The following is a 17,198-nucleotide window of genomic DNA, read 5'->3' on the forward strand; positions in this document are numbered from 1 at the left end:
GCGCCAGACCCAGAGATCGACTGAATGGATTCCAAAACGGTAAAAATCAAATGTTTAACTAGGAGAGTAGGAAAATGAGCATATTTTCAAAAAAAGATGAGTGTCCCTTTAAAATATGATTTTTAACACTATTACACAAAATGTTCTCTTACCGTATATACTGTACCATATAGGGTTCATCAAACGTCATATGTGATGAATTAATTTAATGTATCATTTTGACTGTAACTGACCGTACAATTGTTTCAAGAAGAATTGCAATGAATCACTTAGAGAGTAGACTGAGACCCTATCTGCTGGAAACCCACAGTCTGTTAAAGCATGGCTGCGGGAATCAGCATCTATTTCATACGAGTTCACCCTCTTTGAACACATGCGGTCAGGGGAAACACTACTGTTTACACCCAGTATTCAGCTGTGTACTGTGCCAGAATGTTCTGCTCTCTGGCTGTAGTCCGGCTGGAGGCCGGGAGGCAGCGACAGGCTATGACTCCTCTGACGCCTCTCTCTCTCCAGCTCCAATGTCACTCTGCCTGTCTCCCAATTGTGAGAGCGCCTCCGGCAGACCCCGCATTAGGGAGATGGAGAAAGAAAGACAGTATGGTGAAGCGCACATGCTTTGTTACATAAAAGGATAGGTCACGTACTCCGGACGATATAAAAAGCGGCTCAATTAGCCTGACAGTCATCTGGGCGGGTGTCTCGCAGGAAGTTCAGCTCAGATCAGACTGAGATGGGTTGGTTTCCGCATTAGGACGTGCGGTTGTGCATTGTGTTGGTTAATGTCTTTGACAGATTACAATTGATTTTGTTTGGGCCTGGCCATTGGTTGAACAGATAATTCGTCAGCCAGTGCTGATATGCAAGAATGGTGGGATGCTAAGACAGGGCAAGGTTTTTATAGAGAAACAGTGTTTTCCCTGTACTATACTATGCTTTAGCTGTATATCAACCTATGAATGACTTTCTTCAACTTTAGGCCCTTGACATACGTGGTGAAGTCACCTGATGTGCCTACATTGAGGCTGCGATAATGTTGATTTTCTTCCCCTTATCTACTCCCTTTTTCTTCTGTCCTCCGTGCTTGTCATCCTGTTCTCCTTACCTCAGATTCATGGTGAGTCACAGACTATCTCTGAATCACCGGCACTGTTGTTCATTATATGTAGCATACAGAGCGCCCCTAATTGTCCTCCACGGATAAATTGCACAGTTGGACGACTCCTAAGGCTTTAAAAGGCTTCCTAAAGTGACGCAAGGTCGTGTTCAGTTAGGGAAAAAGCCCATTTCGAGAAGTTTCGAAGGCTTTTAGTTGGATTGTTTCCATGGCACCACACTGAGTTAGTTAAAGGGAATAGTCTAACCATCCATAAAAAACACATTAAAGTAGTTTTTACATAGAGGTGTGCCAATTAGCGGGTAAAGACTGACTTGCTAATCAAACATGTGTCCCCTAATCCTGTCACCGTCCGAAGACCCATCATTTGTGGCACTTGCTATCCTCTGACTGGTTAATTGAAAGAGAAAATCCATTTTGTCCAGATGTCAGATTAGAGGATTTTTTCACTGGCTTTTGGAAGCCAGATGGGCTCAGCTCACACTGACTGAATGAATCTGGACATCCTTTGCCCTCCTCGTCCATATCACTCCCAGCTAACCCTTTGCACTTTATATCCCCCATTTTTCCCCAGGTAACGGCAGAGGACAAGAATAAGGGCGAAAGTATAGCCAATGGTAAGACAGGCCTCTGTAGGGATCACAACAGCATCACAGCACAAGTGTACAGTATAATATACTAATGTATAATGTATCATACAGTACTGTGCAAAATCTAAGGCCACCATGGTACAATACCTTTACATTTGTTGTTTTTGCAATAGTATAGGGACCATATATACTGTACATTTTTCTCAGTCTTTTTATTAAAATACAACTGGAAAATACAGGAAATTTGTATGCAATTTTCAAAAACAAATACAATTATTAGCTAAAGTGTCAAGTATTTAGTGTGACCTCCCGTTACACTTCAAACAATAGCAGGAACCTGCAGGCTTTCTTAAAATCTAAATGAAATGAAACCCTACACTGTCAGAAATAAAGGTACAAAACTGTAACTTTTCTGTCACTGGGGCTGTACCCTAAGTTTCCGTTTGGTACCTTTACAGGAATACAAAACAGAATACAATTTTGGGTAGATTACTGTACCTTAAGGACCTACATTGTTAAAAAAAGTTAAAATATGTACCCTAGCGGGGCAGCACCCTTTAAAAAGTACATTTAGTACCAATATGTACCATTGAGAAACTAATATGTATTTTTGAGGTATTAATAAGCTGTCTTTGGTCCCAGTATATACCTCATAGGTACTAAAATGAAATCCTTAGGTGCAAAGCTGTACTTTTTGAAAGGGTACAGCCCCAGTGACAGAAAAGGTACAGTTTTGTACCTTTATTTCTGACAGTGTAATTTCTAATCGATCTTCAAAGAAGTTCAAGATGTGTTTAGTGTCAAGTGAGGTTACACTAAATACAGACTTTTGTCTGAAGCAGCAATTTTTTAAATTATTATTATTAATTTTTTTGCATTTTGTGTACATGTACATATATTTTCTTTATTTACTGTTTGTATCTTAATAAAGAGAGCAAAAAATAAATATCAATGGTCATCAAAATTTTGCTAAAACAACAAAGCTGGTGGTGGCCTAAGACTTTTGCACAGTACTGTATATAAAATAAGAGTTTGGTTCCAAAACGCAATAATTCCATTTTGACTAATTTCTGTAAAAATGTGTTTCTATACCAAGAAAGTGACAAGATGAAAACCATTATTTTCTGTTTCAAACTTTCACATATCATCTTTAGGTTATAATAACATTAAAAATTCAAATCCATATTTTGATTTTCAAAGATTTATTTTAAAAACTGATTATATTTTTTATCTTATAAATCTATTGAATCAGTATATAAATGTGCATTCATCTTTGCCATTTATATTCAATTAGTTGACTAGAGAAGCTTGATGCTGTCGTGTGAGAACAAGCAACAGTCTGCATTTTTCCTTCGCCCGAGTGCCTCTCACGTAAATTATTCGATTTTGATGACTTACGTTTCTTCACTGCCACAAAAAACCACCACAGGTTTATCAATGCCATCAAAAGTATTATTTTGTTTTGTTTGTTTGTTGATCACGAAGTACAAAGTAGATGAGGAAAACTAGGATTCTGTGTGTATTCAACACGCCGCCATTGTTGTTTACAATGCGTGGAATGATGCGCTGTGATTTGTTGAGCGGATTTATTGTATTCTGCAGAGAAGGAGGACTGCCGTTTATCGCGTTTTGATAAAAAAGGTGACAGAATAACACAGCGGATATCAGATTTTGCGTAAAATTAAGAATTTACTTTTAAATACTGACCTGATACAATACTGATTTTGGCAGTAACTCATTTTTTTAAAATGCCGTTTATTGAGTTTTGGAACCAAACTCTTCAAATATTAATAATGGCAATTTTGGATATGTACTTTTACATTTGTGTTGGCAGTTAACATCTTGCTCAAATATAAACCATTTCTATCTAATTTGATTTGAACTGCTGCCTGTGAAGCACTTAAACTGAAATCTTTTTTCATATAAATTGAGCTATTATTTATTAAGTGGGTTTGGCTTTTTAGTGGGAAATCTTTTTGTTCATTTTCAGCTAAGTGCTTTTGTAACAATGTTAAATACAAATGAAACTGAAATGAAAAGATGAATTTGTAAAGACGGATAATTCGCCACACTTATCTCCTTCCATTCATTGTTTAGCCATCAGAGCAATGACGCTAATAGCTGGTGTAATGCAATGATAGATAGTTGAGTTGTCTCTAAACACAATTTTCATTTATCTCTTTCTCTTTACTTATCCAATCCGTCTTCTTTTCATCAGCACAAACACAGATATGCGTACACATGCGCAGCATAACCTCTATCTGTGATCATGATCTTGCACTCGCCCCTCATCACGACAGGCCAATTATATGCTCTCCCCGAGAGCCCAGTGTGTTGCTTAGTAACACCTGTGGATAAGTAAATGGAGTTGGCCCAGCAGTGGCATTGCTATGGCATCTCTAGTCTCATGGTCTAATATGTCAGCCCAGCACATTGAATGTAATCAATTAAATCTGCAATATATCACATTTAAGACAGTGATGCCATAAATGGCCATAATGAATTGAGACATTATTATGGTGCCACCAATTTGCTTAATAAGCCTGATTGGCACAACTGAGTTAATCATGATACCCCCATGGGAAGTAATTTTAGAGAGAGAGAATCTCATTTAAAACATCTTTGCAAAAACTGTGATACCATTTCAAAGCTTTAATACAGCAATTTTTTTTTTTATGCAAATGTCCTTTGTTTCCCAACCAATATTTCACTTCTGTCTTGGTTTGTAACCAACTGTATAATGTTTTTAAAAATCCCCAAGATGCAGAGAGAGCGGAATCAACTTTAAAATCTGAGAAAGAGAGCGACGATAAGGATAAAGAGAGGGTGCAGACAGCCAAAGAATCAAATTCTACAGTGCTTCAGTCCCAGGATGAGTCTGACAAACCCTTGCTGCAGGACACATGGGTGGATCTTCACAACTTCACTAAATGCTTCCAGTAAGGGTTAATCATCATCGGTCCAAGCCATCTTATACTAATCCTTTATTTATCAATTTTGTCACAGTAATATTCATGCATTGTTAATTTAAAGACTAATTTGGTAATATAATGTGTTTTGTAGAACGCTGTTGGTTTTCCACAAGCCAAACACATATGCACATCAATGCACGACAGCCCACTGTCAGGTAAAGTTTGCTTGATCAAAGGTAAAGACTGTAGGTGTACTTAAAGCTAAAGTTTGTCATTTCTGTACTGCTAGCACTAAAGAAATGGTTTACCCAAAAATGAAAATGTTGTCATCATTTACTCACCCTATTGTTGTTTTAAACCTGTATGAGTTTCTGTATTCTGCTGACACAAAAGAAAATATTTTGATAAATGATGGTAAATTCCATGGAAGTCAATGGGTACCATCAACTGTCTGCTCACCATCATTCATCAAAATTAACAGAGGAAAGAAACATATAGGTTTGGAACTACATAAGGGTAAATACTGTAAATGATAACAGAATTTTCATTTAACTGATTTAATCCGAGTCATATATGAGATTTTGTGAAATTCTCCCCTCATCAGGATGCTCAAATAAACAGGAATGATTTAAAGCACCACACTGTTGAAACATTTCCGATGAAAATCAACCTAAAAGCAGTTTACTTATACAGTAGTTGTCTCTGCAGATATTAACACAAGCTGGGAAATGACACACTTCAGCTTTAAATGGGACATATCATGAGAACCGTTTTTTTTTTTCAATGTTTAAGTGCTATAAGTGTGTCCCCAGTGCTTCTATCAACCTAAAAAAATTGAAAAAGAACAACACAGTAACTTAGTTTTGGTAAACAATTCTCTGCAAACATGTGAAAAAAAAGAGGTCATTGACATTTGGCTCCCCTTGTGATGTCAGAAGAGGATAGTACCACCCAGCATTTGCGAGCCCGGGGTGCATGATTTTTTAAAAACACTTTGGAAAAGGGAGTCGGGCCGAGTACCGAAACACACTTGTAGCCAATCAGCAGTAAGGGGCATGTCTACTAACCGACATCGTTACCTGGGTTGTGTAAGCGTGGGGCGGGTCTATCAAAGAAGGTCCGGATTCTATTGGGGTAGGGGCATATTTGTTTAGGTGATTTTAAATATTAACACTGGCTTTCAGAGATCATGCACCCCGCCTTTAATCTGCACTATCCAACCACGGCACTGCATTTAGTGCAGAGATTTGCATTTAAAAGGACACGCCCAAAAATTGCACATTTTTGCTCACACCTACAAAGTGGCAATTTTAACATGCTATAATAAATTATCTATATGGTATTTTTTAAAATGTCTTGCGTGGAATGAATTGTCCCTTTAATATAAGGGTGCTTGCATATAAACGTTTCTGTTTCACTGTGAAGTACTGTTTAGCCTTAGTGTTTATAAAATGTTATATATTAAAACAGTAATATAAATAAGATCATGTATAAACCTTAGAGTATGACATTCAAAATACATTATTAAAAAAACAACAATACTAAAATCAGCCCCAAACCTGTTATTATGGCATTTAATGGTGCTTGTTATAATTATGGGATATGTGGTGGGAGAGATGTGTTATGTTAGAAAAGAATCTGAAAGTGACTCATATCTCTATTAGAACTCCGTTTCCTCTCGACTGTCTGCTTCTCAACTGTCCAACGCAATGGCCTCCACCCACTCCGTTACTGCTTCTTCTAGACAACCTGAATCTAACACAACTTATCACACACAGGTACACAAACACTGTTTTATATCTCTATGCATTTTTTCGTAATTATGTTGTTTTTGCTGTTCTCTGTTGTGAGCTATGCTTTTGAACATTATATCCTGAGGAATGTGATTTTATTAATTATTTGGTAATTACTTTGAGTGTGAGTTTATGCAGCTGTGTGTCTGGGGGGGACCCCCTAATGTCCCCAAAAAGATAGTAATACTAGTGATTGTTATACCTGTTAAAGACATTTTTGGTCTTCATGAGGAAACTTAAAAATCGAATAAAGTTTTCTGTGATTGTTAGGTTTAGGGAATGGGTTAGGGCAGTAGTTCCTAAACTGGGGGGCAGTCCCGAAATGTTGCCAGGGGGACCCAGTTTTATGACATTTTATAAAATATGTTAATTATCATAAATTCTGTGTAATCAAACTTTAGAAAAATATAGCAACCAACCAACACCACTAAATTGTTTAATTTAAAATGTTTTTTTTTCCTTAGTTTGACAATGTTTTATGTCAGGAATTTTCTTTGGGGGGGCCCTAAATGGGGTGGATGCACGTATATAGGTTTGGGAACCACTAGGTTAGGAGAAGGTCCTTGCTTAACCTAAAACCTGCCTGGGTAACCACCTCTGGTTGTTAAGCTCCAAACAACGGCAGACTTGCATGAGAAGACCTACATGAAGATCCTTTAAAATATCTTGTTTTTTTTTCACAAATGAAATACAGTCCTGTGTTTACCAGTTCTTTTACTATCACTTCCCTTCGTTTTTCTCACAGTCTACAGATGGGAAATGTACACACTTTCTGTTTGTGGACAACCTGTTACCCACTGAATTTGTCATCTGTTTCTCAGCATTAGCACAGTGGGGAGAAAGTATGGAGGAGAGTAAGAAGACTTAGTCACATACAAACTCATACACACTGTTTGTCTGTCAGTTTTAAAGAAGCAGCATTTTTAAAATACGTTTGTGTGTGTTTACATTTAGAAGGCGTGTCTCCTACCAGGCCTGGTTTCCTGACAGCTAGGCCATACTCATGGAAGAGCATCGTCTCTGGACTCCCTGTGTTGCAGATCCAGACCACAGCTAGTAAAGCTGCATTACTATCACTTCCTCCTGGGTAACAACTAACTCACTATTCCTCACTTAACCTTGACTACTAATGCAAGTGTTAAGAACAAGGCCAATTTTAACATTTTTATTTTATCTTTATAACTTTTTCAAATCTGCCTGTCATTATTGCTAAATACGCTGTTTCTGAGTAGTTCTGAACTTTTTAAGATTTATCCATTTTGCTGTCTAGAATTATGCGTGTTTAAATTAAGCTCTCCTATCTAAGCAGGCGTAACCTTATCTTTAATTGCAATCATCTCTGGCCTTCAACCCTGACAGAAGGCTGTGCGACTTTATCAGCCTTTATGTAGCGTTCTGTTAGGAGTCTCTAAAAGAGAAGACAGATAAGATAAAAAACATGGGTTGAAATGGAGAAAGAGAGAGTGATCTGACCTACTGTAGTCTGCTATTTGTAGCTGCAAAGTGGCCTAAAACCTGAGAGCCTACATTTAGAGATCACACTGAACAAAATGGCAAATTTCAGAGGGGGCAAATGTAGGAGTCTGTTAATTAAATCGTTGTTCATTGGATTAATACAGAAAGAAAGAACGAAAATGTAAACAGATTTTTCAAAAAATCTTTATAGTCATATAAATTTAAATATTTATTGGATGTGTCAATGACCAAATCTTGCCTGTTATATCTCAACATTTGGCCTCTTTTCTGTATATACTGTCATGTACCCTCTTTATAAGATTTTTTATGGGTGAATTATGTAATAGGTAAATTTAGAGGCATTTAGTTATAGGTGATTTGCTCACTGTGACTTTTAGTCATGTGATGATCATACGCAAGATAAGCCATAACCACAGACTGTAAAAAATATGTACTTAGTGTCCGTGATGTCACCCATAGGTTTGTGAAGAGCTTTTTAAGCTAATAGTTGACGCACCTTATCTTCGCCATCTTGGCAGCGCGTCATTGCGCAGGCGGGGCATGGGTGAAGATGATGGTGGCTGGGTTGCTAAAACCACGCCCACATATCTCGAATATAGTGACAGCAGTACCAGTTCACCCGTCACTCAAGTGGCCACACCCTTAATTATGCAGAACTTTAAGGCTTAATATACACTCACCTAAAGGATTATTAGGAACACCTGTTCAATTTCTCATTAATGGAATTATCTAATCAACCAATCAAATGGCAGTTGTTCAATGCATTTAGGGGTGTGGTCCTGGTCAAGACAATCTCCTGAACTTCAAACTGAATGTCAGAATAGGAAAGAAAGGTGATTTAAGCAATTTTGTGTGTGGCATGGTTGTTGGTATCAGACAGGCCAGTCTGAGTATTTCACAATCTGCTCAGTTACTGGGATTTTCATGCACAACCATTTCTAGGGTTTACAAAGAATGGTGTGAAAAGGGAAAAACATCCAGTATGCGGCTATTCTGTGGGTGAAAATGCTTTGTTGATGCTAGAGGTCAGAGGAGAATGGGCCGACTGATTCAAGCCGATAGAAGAGCAACTTTGACTGAAATAACCACTCGTTACAACCGAGGTATGCAGCAAAGCATTTGTGAAGCCACAACACGCACAACCTTGAAGCGGATGGGCTACAACACCAAAAGACCCCACCGGGTACCACTCATCTCCACTACAAATAGGAAAAAGAGGCTACAATTTACACAATATCACCAAAATTGGACAGTTGAAGACAGGAAAAATGTTCCCTGGTCTAATGAGTCTCGATTTCTGTTGAGACATTCAGATGGTGGATCCAACATGGATCCATCATGCCTTGTTACCACTGTGCAGGCTGGTGGTGGTGGTGTAATGGTGTGGGGAATGTTTTCATGGCACACTTTAGGCCCCTTAGTGCTAATTGGGCATCGTTTAAATGCCACGGCCTACCTGAGCATTGTTTCTGACCATGTCCATCCCTTTATGACCACCATGTACCCATCCTCTGATGGCTTCTTCCAGCAGGATAATGCACCATGTCACAAAGCTTGAATCATTTTAAATTGGTTTTTGAACATGTCTATATAGACCAACTTTTTTTCTTAGGCTGTAAACATTATTTTTTTGCTGTAAAGTTTTAACACAGGGGTCTATAGGAATTAACTATATAGTAATAGTAATACTGCACACCAATAATATACTGCTGAAAAGACAATGTTCAAGGTTCTACTAATGACTCTCTCAAATTGCTGTTCTGTTTCACCAGGCGTCATGTTCTTCATATTCAAACAAGGGCTTCATTTGCCATCCATGTACATCTTTGCAGTATGTCTCCCTTCGTGTTTGGTGATGAGGAGACCGTAATGCCACACCTTGACAAGGCATGCTACACAAACACATCCACGAGCGGTTGCATCCTTAGTAGATGGGATCACGTGACTTCAGTTGCACTTAAATACACACCTTACATACAGACAAAGCATGCTGCATATGCCGAAAAATACAATTATATCATTAACTGACCCTCATATAATTACAAACTTGCATGTCACATTTCTTCCTCTGATCTCTTGCATTAACCTGATAACAAAGCAGTACATCATTGCTCAACTCAAAAGTCATCTGTCATGTACAGTTCTTGTATAACATGTCTGTTTTTTGCCTGTGTCCAGGAGAGTCTAAGGTTCTGCGAGCAGGCCACAATGATTCTGAGAGCTCTGGCTCGTGTGGTCAGCTGCTTTTCAGATCCTGAGGCACTGCCCTCAGCTACCAAAGATCTTGAAAGGACCCATGGCGTAGGCATACAGCAGCAAAGGGTGGGTTTTGCATATGCACAAACACACACTGGTGGATTAAAGAGAGCTCAGCTGATTTTTCTTGTGATCCAGGTCTTTAATGAGGCTGTTTATCAAATGTTCTGCACTGCGCTGGGGCGGAAATTGACCTCAGATGAGCTGTTTGCGGTGCAGACTCTGACCGGAGACCCATCGACACACAGCAGCAATGAAAAAGCAGCGGACTCGCAGTCAGGTGGAGTTAACAGTTTCTCTGAGAGTTCCTGTATCTTACAGATCGCATAGCAAGTGACTCATGAGCCTATCTTTTATGTGTTAGAAAGCAACCCTGAGGGATGGAACGGCAGGCAGGCCACTGACCAGGAAATGCAGGCAGCTACTGTCCTACAGGCAGGTTGGAAGGGGTACTTGGTCAGAGAAATACTCACTGCAGCAAGACCAGGTAAAGTCCAGATTTAACACTTCCGCAGTGACCTTAAATTCTTCCCTGATCATTTTGATCATGGTATTGAGTCATTTTTTTAAGTAATATTGCTGAGATTATTCTGGTCTTCTTTTACCCCAACATAACTAGCAAAGTTTATAACCATTGTTTTAGGGAAGTAGTTTTTAGTTGATGGGACACAATAGGGCACTTTTTCTTTTTCAGTAGTGGAATGCACTCACATGAATTTTTATCTATTTCCAAATGTGGTTTATGGAATAAGATCACAACACATTTGGGACCCTTTACCTGTTTACTTCTTTTTATTTGAGATTAGATCAACCAAACCGGAGCCATGTAGGGCTGTCAAACAATTAATCGTGATTAATTGCATACAAAATAAAATGTAAATGTTACCAAAATATATACATAAATGTTTGTGTATTTTTATATACTTTACATTAGGGGTGTCACGGTTCTCCAAATCCTCAATTCGATTACATTTATTTATTTATTTTATGTCACGATTCGATTCGGTACGATTTTAAACTAATTTGAAAGCACAAAAAAATGCTATGCTATATTTAGACTAGACTTTTATTAAATATAATATCTGACCTTGAACCTGGAGAGGCCCTGCCATGTTAGTCGTGCTGCCAGTGGAAAAATATGGTACGCGCACATACCTGATAAAACGAAACTTCCTGTCAGCTGAACATTCCTGTCAGTACTTTGCACCTTAAAAACGCGCTTTTATTACTGTCAGACGAGATTGTGAGACTATACCCCAATAAGTCATGTTTAAATGCTGTTTTCATAACTCTTAAGCAACTGAAATAAGTTGTTTTGAAACATAAACAGATCTCAGTTCAAAGAAACGACGCCATTCCGCTGTGCTCTGTTCTGATTGAGTTCAGCTGAAGGCTGGAGGCGCGTGCTGTTTTTTGTTTCCCATGTAAAGAGCAGCTTGCGTGGTGTCTCCTGCATCTGCCATGCTATCTTTTGACTGGCTGTAGCTAGCCAAGTTAGAGGAGGTTGACTCGCAGCACTCAACACATGTGTTTTTTTCCCCGCTTGGCAAGCCGACCGGATGTGACATGGGGGCATGGCAGCATCGACGATTCAATTTTTTTAATTCGAAGTTCGAGGTTGTGACTTAATTTCTATAGATTTCAATAAAAAAATCTTACTGTACATAATTATTACACACAGTACACAGATATATATATATATATATATATATATATATATATATATATATATATATATATATATATATATATATATATATATATATATATCATGCAAACACAAACTTTTATTTTGTACGCACTTAATCATTTGACATCCCTAAATGTATACAGTAAATAGGGATCATAGAGACTAAGTACTTTTAGATGGCCAACAGTCTTATTCTGACCTATTCTCTTGTGTCCAGTTATATCTTACATATGTATTGTGTGTTATGTTTGTGTGTGAGAGAAAGAAACTCTCTGCTGCAAGGCCCTTGAGCTCATATTTATCAATGAAGCTGCCAGTCACACCAAGTAAGTATGACAGCCGAGAGAATAACACACCTCTCCATCTCCATACCTCCCAGCATCACCCGAGTGACAGAGGATGAGAGGGAAATAGGGAAAAAGAGAAACACTTGTCAAAATTCAAAGAGCAATGAACATGCTTTGCTTTTTTACTCATGTGCGAGCTGTTGCATGCCACTGGAACCAAACTGCAGTGCTTGCGATGTCTGCTTTAAAGTAAAATTTATAAGTAACAACATTTTACAACATATTTTATTATAAATATGAATTCCCTTAAATCCCTTGAGGGATGAGTTTAGGTCTGGTCTTCACATGTAAACTCATTATCAAGTGATTAAATCTATTAAAATATGTCTAGTGTTTGTTTGAATAGATAAGGTTACAAATTACTTTCAACCCCCATTTGGCCACCCTATTAAAATTTCCTGGAGGTGCCATTCAAGACAGAGATAAACAACATTTTACAACATATTTTATTATAAATATGAATTCCCTTAAATCCCTTGAATAGGGTTGAGTTTAGGTCTGGTCTTCACATTTAAACTCATTATCAATGATTAAATCTATTAAAATATGTCTAGTGTTTGTTTGAATAGATAAGGTTACAAATTACTTTCAAACCCCATTTGGCCATCCTATTAAAATTTCCTGGAGGTGCCAATCAAGACAGAGATAAACAACATTGTACAGAAAAGATGTAGGGGAAGTGTGACTAAGGGACTAAGTAAATTGACTAAACAAGATAACGTGTATTACTATAAAAAACGTATTGCATCCCGGAAGCTTAATGCTTTCAGTCATAAAACTCGAGCACTCTTCAAAAACGTTTGCTCATCAAGCGCTTTTTACCTCAAACAACCCATTTATTGTCTGAAAATTACAGTCTGAATCCAGCATTCATAAGCAGATGAACAGGACTCTTTTCAAATAGGCTATGAAAGATTTGCTACTAAACCGTGGATTGGTTTCACAGTTTTGAATTAATGCATCGGTGTGGGGGATGCAGCAGTTCACATTTATTCTACGGTGTGTTTTCAAGAAAGAGTATATGTATGTACACTATAGATGACATTGCATCCTTTTTTAGCTGATGTAATTATCTAGTTTCTTATGAAAAAGTGTATATTGATATTACTTTCATTCACAAATAAGCTTTGTATTGGTTTGTCGTCTGCCTGCCATAGTAACAGATTTCTTTCTAGCTCTCATTTACAGACACAAGTATGTAAATTTAGCAAGAGCTGAGGTTTTTGCCAAGTTTAAGGCTGTCTGACAGCAGTCTAAACAGCAAGCAATAGCCGTGATTTCACCGTCTAGTTTAACTATAAATCTGATGTAATCAATGAGTAACCCACGTTTAGCCAAAATACACTGAACAAAATTATAAACGCAAGACTTTTGTTTTTGCCCATATTTTTCATGAGCTAACCTCAAAGATCTAAGACTTTCCCACAAAAGGCCTATTTCTCTCAAATATTGTTCACAAATCTGTCTAAATCTGTGTTAGTGAGCACATTTTCTTTGCCGAGATAATCCATCCATATTAAGATGCTGATTAGGCAGTATGATTATTGCACAGGTGTGCCTTAGGCTGACCCCAATAAAAGGCCATTTTAAATGTGCAGTTTTACTGTATTGGGATGTCTGGAGGGTGCAAAACAACACGCAGTGCAACACATCTCCTTCGCAAATGTGTTTATTATTAGACATTTTTTTGACAGGTGTAAACTGGTCCAGTCAAACCATGTTGTTTAGTCTCTCCACACACTTACAGCTACAAGCTCCATGCATGCTGTGTATTTTTTATGAGTGCTTATTGTGTGTTTGTTCTTAGGCACCAAGGAAAATCTGAGTGTCACAAAGACTCTGGAGGAGATGTGGGTTTCTGTGGAGTCAGATTTAGAGAAACATGCTGTAGCTTTGCTGAGGTGAATTATTTATTTTGAAGAATCATTTCTCCATCATTCTTTCACTGCCGTTTTCTTGTGGTGGTACCATCTGCTGTTTACTGTGTGTGTCTGGCTTTAGTTATGGGGCGGGTCTGTAGTGAGTGACCTCTGTCCTGAGGGGTAAATGTGGCATGTGTCTTAGCTCAGTGGGTGGGTGGTATCTTCTCTCGGTTCTCTCTGTAGCCTAACCTAGCCAACTCTGACAGTCTGAGTGTCATAGGTCATTTTTGTCTCTTTTAATCTTTATTAAACACTAAGTGTGTGTGTGTTTCTGATAGACACATGGTTGATAATGGTGAAGGAATAGCAGAGCTCTACCCTTGCAGAGAAGATGAGTGCAACAGAATAACATTCACTGACTATTCAGTACCTGTACCAGAGGTGGCAAACTCCTGGATTTTGATCTTCAGGTCAGGATCACTCATTTTTAAATGAATGTCTGTCTTTTCTGAAACACAGAAAAGTGTTCTTTTCAGATAGATAGATAGATAGATAGATAGATAGATAGATAGATAGATAGATAGATAGATAGATAGATAGATAGATCGATATACAGACAGGCATATGTAGGTAGGTGTATAGATAGTTGGATGGATGAATGAACAGATGGACAGACATGTAGATAGATAGACAGACAGACAGACAGGCAGGTGGGCATATAGGTAGGTAGGTGGATAGATAGATGGATGGATGGATGGATGGATAGATGGATGGATAGATGAATGGATGAATGGATAGACAGATGGACAGACATGTAGATAGATAGACATACAGACAGACATATTGGTAGGTAGGTGGATAGATAGATGGATGGACGTACGGATGGACAGACATGTAGGTAGAGATAGAAAGAAAGAAAGAAAGAAAGAAAGAAAGAAAGAAAGAAAGAAAGAAAGAAAGAAGGATGGATGGATGGATGGATGGATGGATGGATGGATGGATGGATGGATGGATGGATAGATGGATAGATAGATAGATAGGTGGATAGATAGATAGGTGGATAGATAGATAGTTGGATAGATAGATAGGTGGATAGATAGATAGGTGGATAGGTGGATAGATAGATAGGTGGATAGATTGAACGGATGGACAGACATGTAGATAGATAGACAGACAGACAGGTAGGCAGGCAGGCAGGCAGGCATATAGCTAAGTAGGTGGATAGATAGATGGATGGATGGATAATCGGATGGACAGACATGTAGATAGATAGACAGGCAGACAGGTATATAGGTAGGTAGGTGGATAGATAGATGGATGGATGGATGGATAGACGGATGGACAGACATGTAGATAGATAGACAGACAGACAGACAGACATATAGGTAGGTATGTAGATGGATAGATGGATGGGTGGACAGAAGGATGGACAGACATGTAGGTAGAGATAGATAGACAGACAGACAGACAGACAGACAGATCGATTGATTGATTGATGGATAGACATGCAGATAGATAGACAGACAGGCATATAGGTAGGTAGGTGAATAGATGGATGGATGGATGGACAGACAGACATTTAGGTAGAGATAGATAGATAGATAGATAGATAGATAGATAGATAGATAGATAGATAGATAGATAGATAGATAGATAGATAGATAGATAGATAGATAGATAGATAGACGGATGGACAGACATGTAGATAGATAGACAGACAGACAGACAGACAGACATATAGGTAGGTATGTAGATGGATAGATGGATGGGTGGACAGAAGGATGGACAGACATGTAGGTAGAGATAGATAGACAGACAGACAGACAGACAGACAGACAGGTAGGTGGATGGATAGATGGATGGATGAATGAACAGATGGACAGACATGTAGATAGATAGACAGAGAGGTATATAGGTAGGTAGGTGTATAGATGAATGGATGGATGGACGGACAGATGGAAAGACATGTAGGAAGAGATGGATGGATGGATGAATGGATGATGGACGGACGGACGGACAGACAGACAGACAGGCATATAGGTAGGTAGGTGGATAGATGGATGGATGCCCTATCTATATAGATAGACAGACAGACAGACAGACAGACAGACAGACAGACAGACAGACAGATCGATTGATTGATTGATGGATAGACATGCAGATAGATAGACAGACAGGCATATAGGTAGGTAGGTGAATAGATGGATGGATGGATGGATGGATGGACAGACAGACATGTAGGTAGAGATAGATAGATAGATAGATAGATAGATAGATAGATAGATAGATAGATAGATAGATAGATACATACATACATACATACATACATACATACATACATACATACATACATACATACATACATACATACATACATACATACATACATACATACATACATACATAGATTTTGTCAATATTAAGGTGTACAATATACTATATAAATAAGGTAAAATAAAATACATTGATCAACGCCATAAAATTTAGATTTCATGGTATATTTTGTATACATGCACTGAACTTATACTTTATTTAATGAAGCCAATTTTAATGTCTATCTTCACTAGGGAGGTGTTTCATGTTCATAAGAACATGCTTCTTGCTCCCAAGATCTACTCTCTTCTCCCTGTATGTATTTTGCATGTCATAAATAATGATACTTTAGAGGAAATCCCCCGAGTCTTTAACAGGGTAGAGCCACACCTGTACACCCCAAACAAGGTATGTTTGTTGTTAACTGGATTTGGGAAAGCTTGCTCCATATTTTAAATCTTATTGGTGTATTCAATCGTATATTATGTTTTACACTCTGTAGAGCGGTTACACGTTTGTAGCTGAGGCACATACTGGAGACACACCCCTGACGGGTGGAAAATGGAGCATGCGCCTGATTGGCTCCCGAGAACCATTACCAAAGCTGGCTAAAGAAACGCCAAACAGTAACTTCTCTGTTAAAGAGTTGAAAGGTTACTACATCCCTAAGAGACAGAACATCATCTGCAGGTTAGCACCCACATCATATTTACAGTAATATAGTGCATCTAAACACTGCAGGCTTCTGAACTACACAGCCTGTGCTATTACAATGAATTATTACTGTTTGAAATAACATTGCATCAAGATCGATCTAAACTAGACGTGTTTGTTTTTCCTGC

General features: G+C 38.2%; 1 protein-coding gene across 1 annotated transcript in view; it reads left to right on the forward strand.

Annotated features, from left to right (window-relative positions):
• adgb (androglobin) overlaps positions 1-17,198 on the forward strand; it is a 53,392-nt gene that overhangs the window by 23,297 nt on the left and 12,897 nt on the right. The window contains exons 13-26 of the mRNA XM_065256778.2: positions 1,692-1,734; positions 4,469-4,646; positions 4,771-4,834; positions 6,284-6,397; positions 7,158-7,266; positions 7,367-7,499; positions 9,661-9,775; positions 10,067-10,210; positions 10,283-10,424; positions 10,509-10,631; positions 13,989-14,082; positions 14,382-14,513; positions 16,611-16,764; positions 16,859-17,046. Of these exons, the coding sequence (XP_065112850.1) occupies positions 1,692-1,734; positions 4,469-4,646; positions 4,771-4,834; positions 6,284-6,397; positions 7,158-7,266; positions 7,367-7,499; positions 9,661-9,775; positions 10,067-10,210; positions 10,283-10,424; positions 10,509-10,631; positions 13,989-14,082; positions 14,382-14,513; positions 16,611-16,764; positions 16,859-17,046 (1,733 nt within the window). The remainder of the gene's footprint in view (positions 1-1,691; positions 1,735-4,468; positions 4,647-4,770; positions 4,835-6,283; positions 6,398-7,157; positions 7,267-7,366; positions 7,500-9,660; positions 9,776-10,066; positions 10,211-10,282; positions 10,425-10,508; positions 10,632-13,988; positions 14,083-14,381; positions 14,514-16,610; positions 16,765-16,858; positions 17,047-17,198) is intronic.

Source organism: Paramisgurnus dabryanus, chromosome 12 (assembly GCF_030506205.2).
Source record: "Paramisgurnus dabryanus chromosome 12, PD_genome_1.1, whole genome shotgun sequence".
NCBI classification, from domain to species: domain Eukaryota; kingdom Metazoa; phylum Chordata; class Actinopteri; order Cypriniformes; family Cobitidae; genus Paramisgurnus; species Paramisgurnus dabryanus.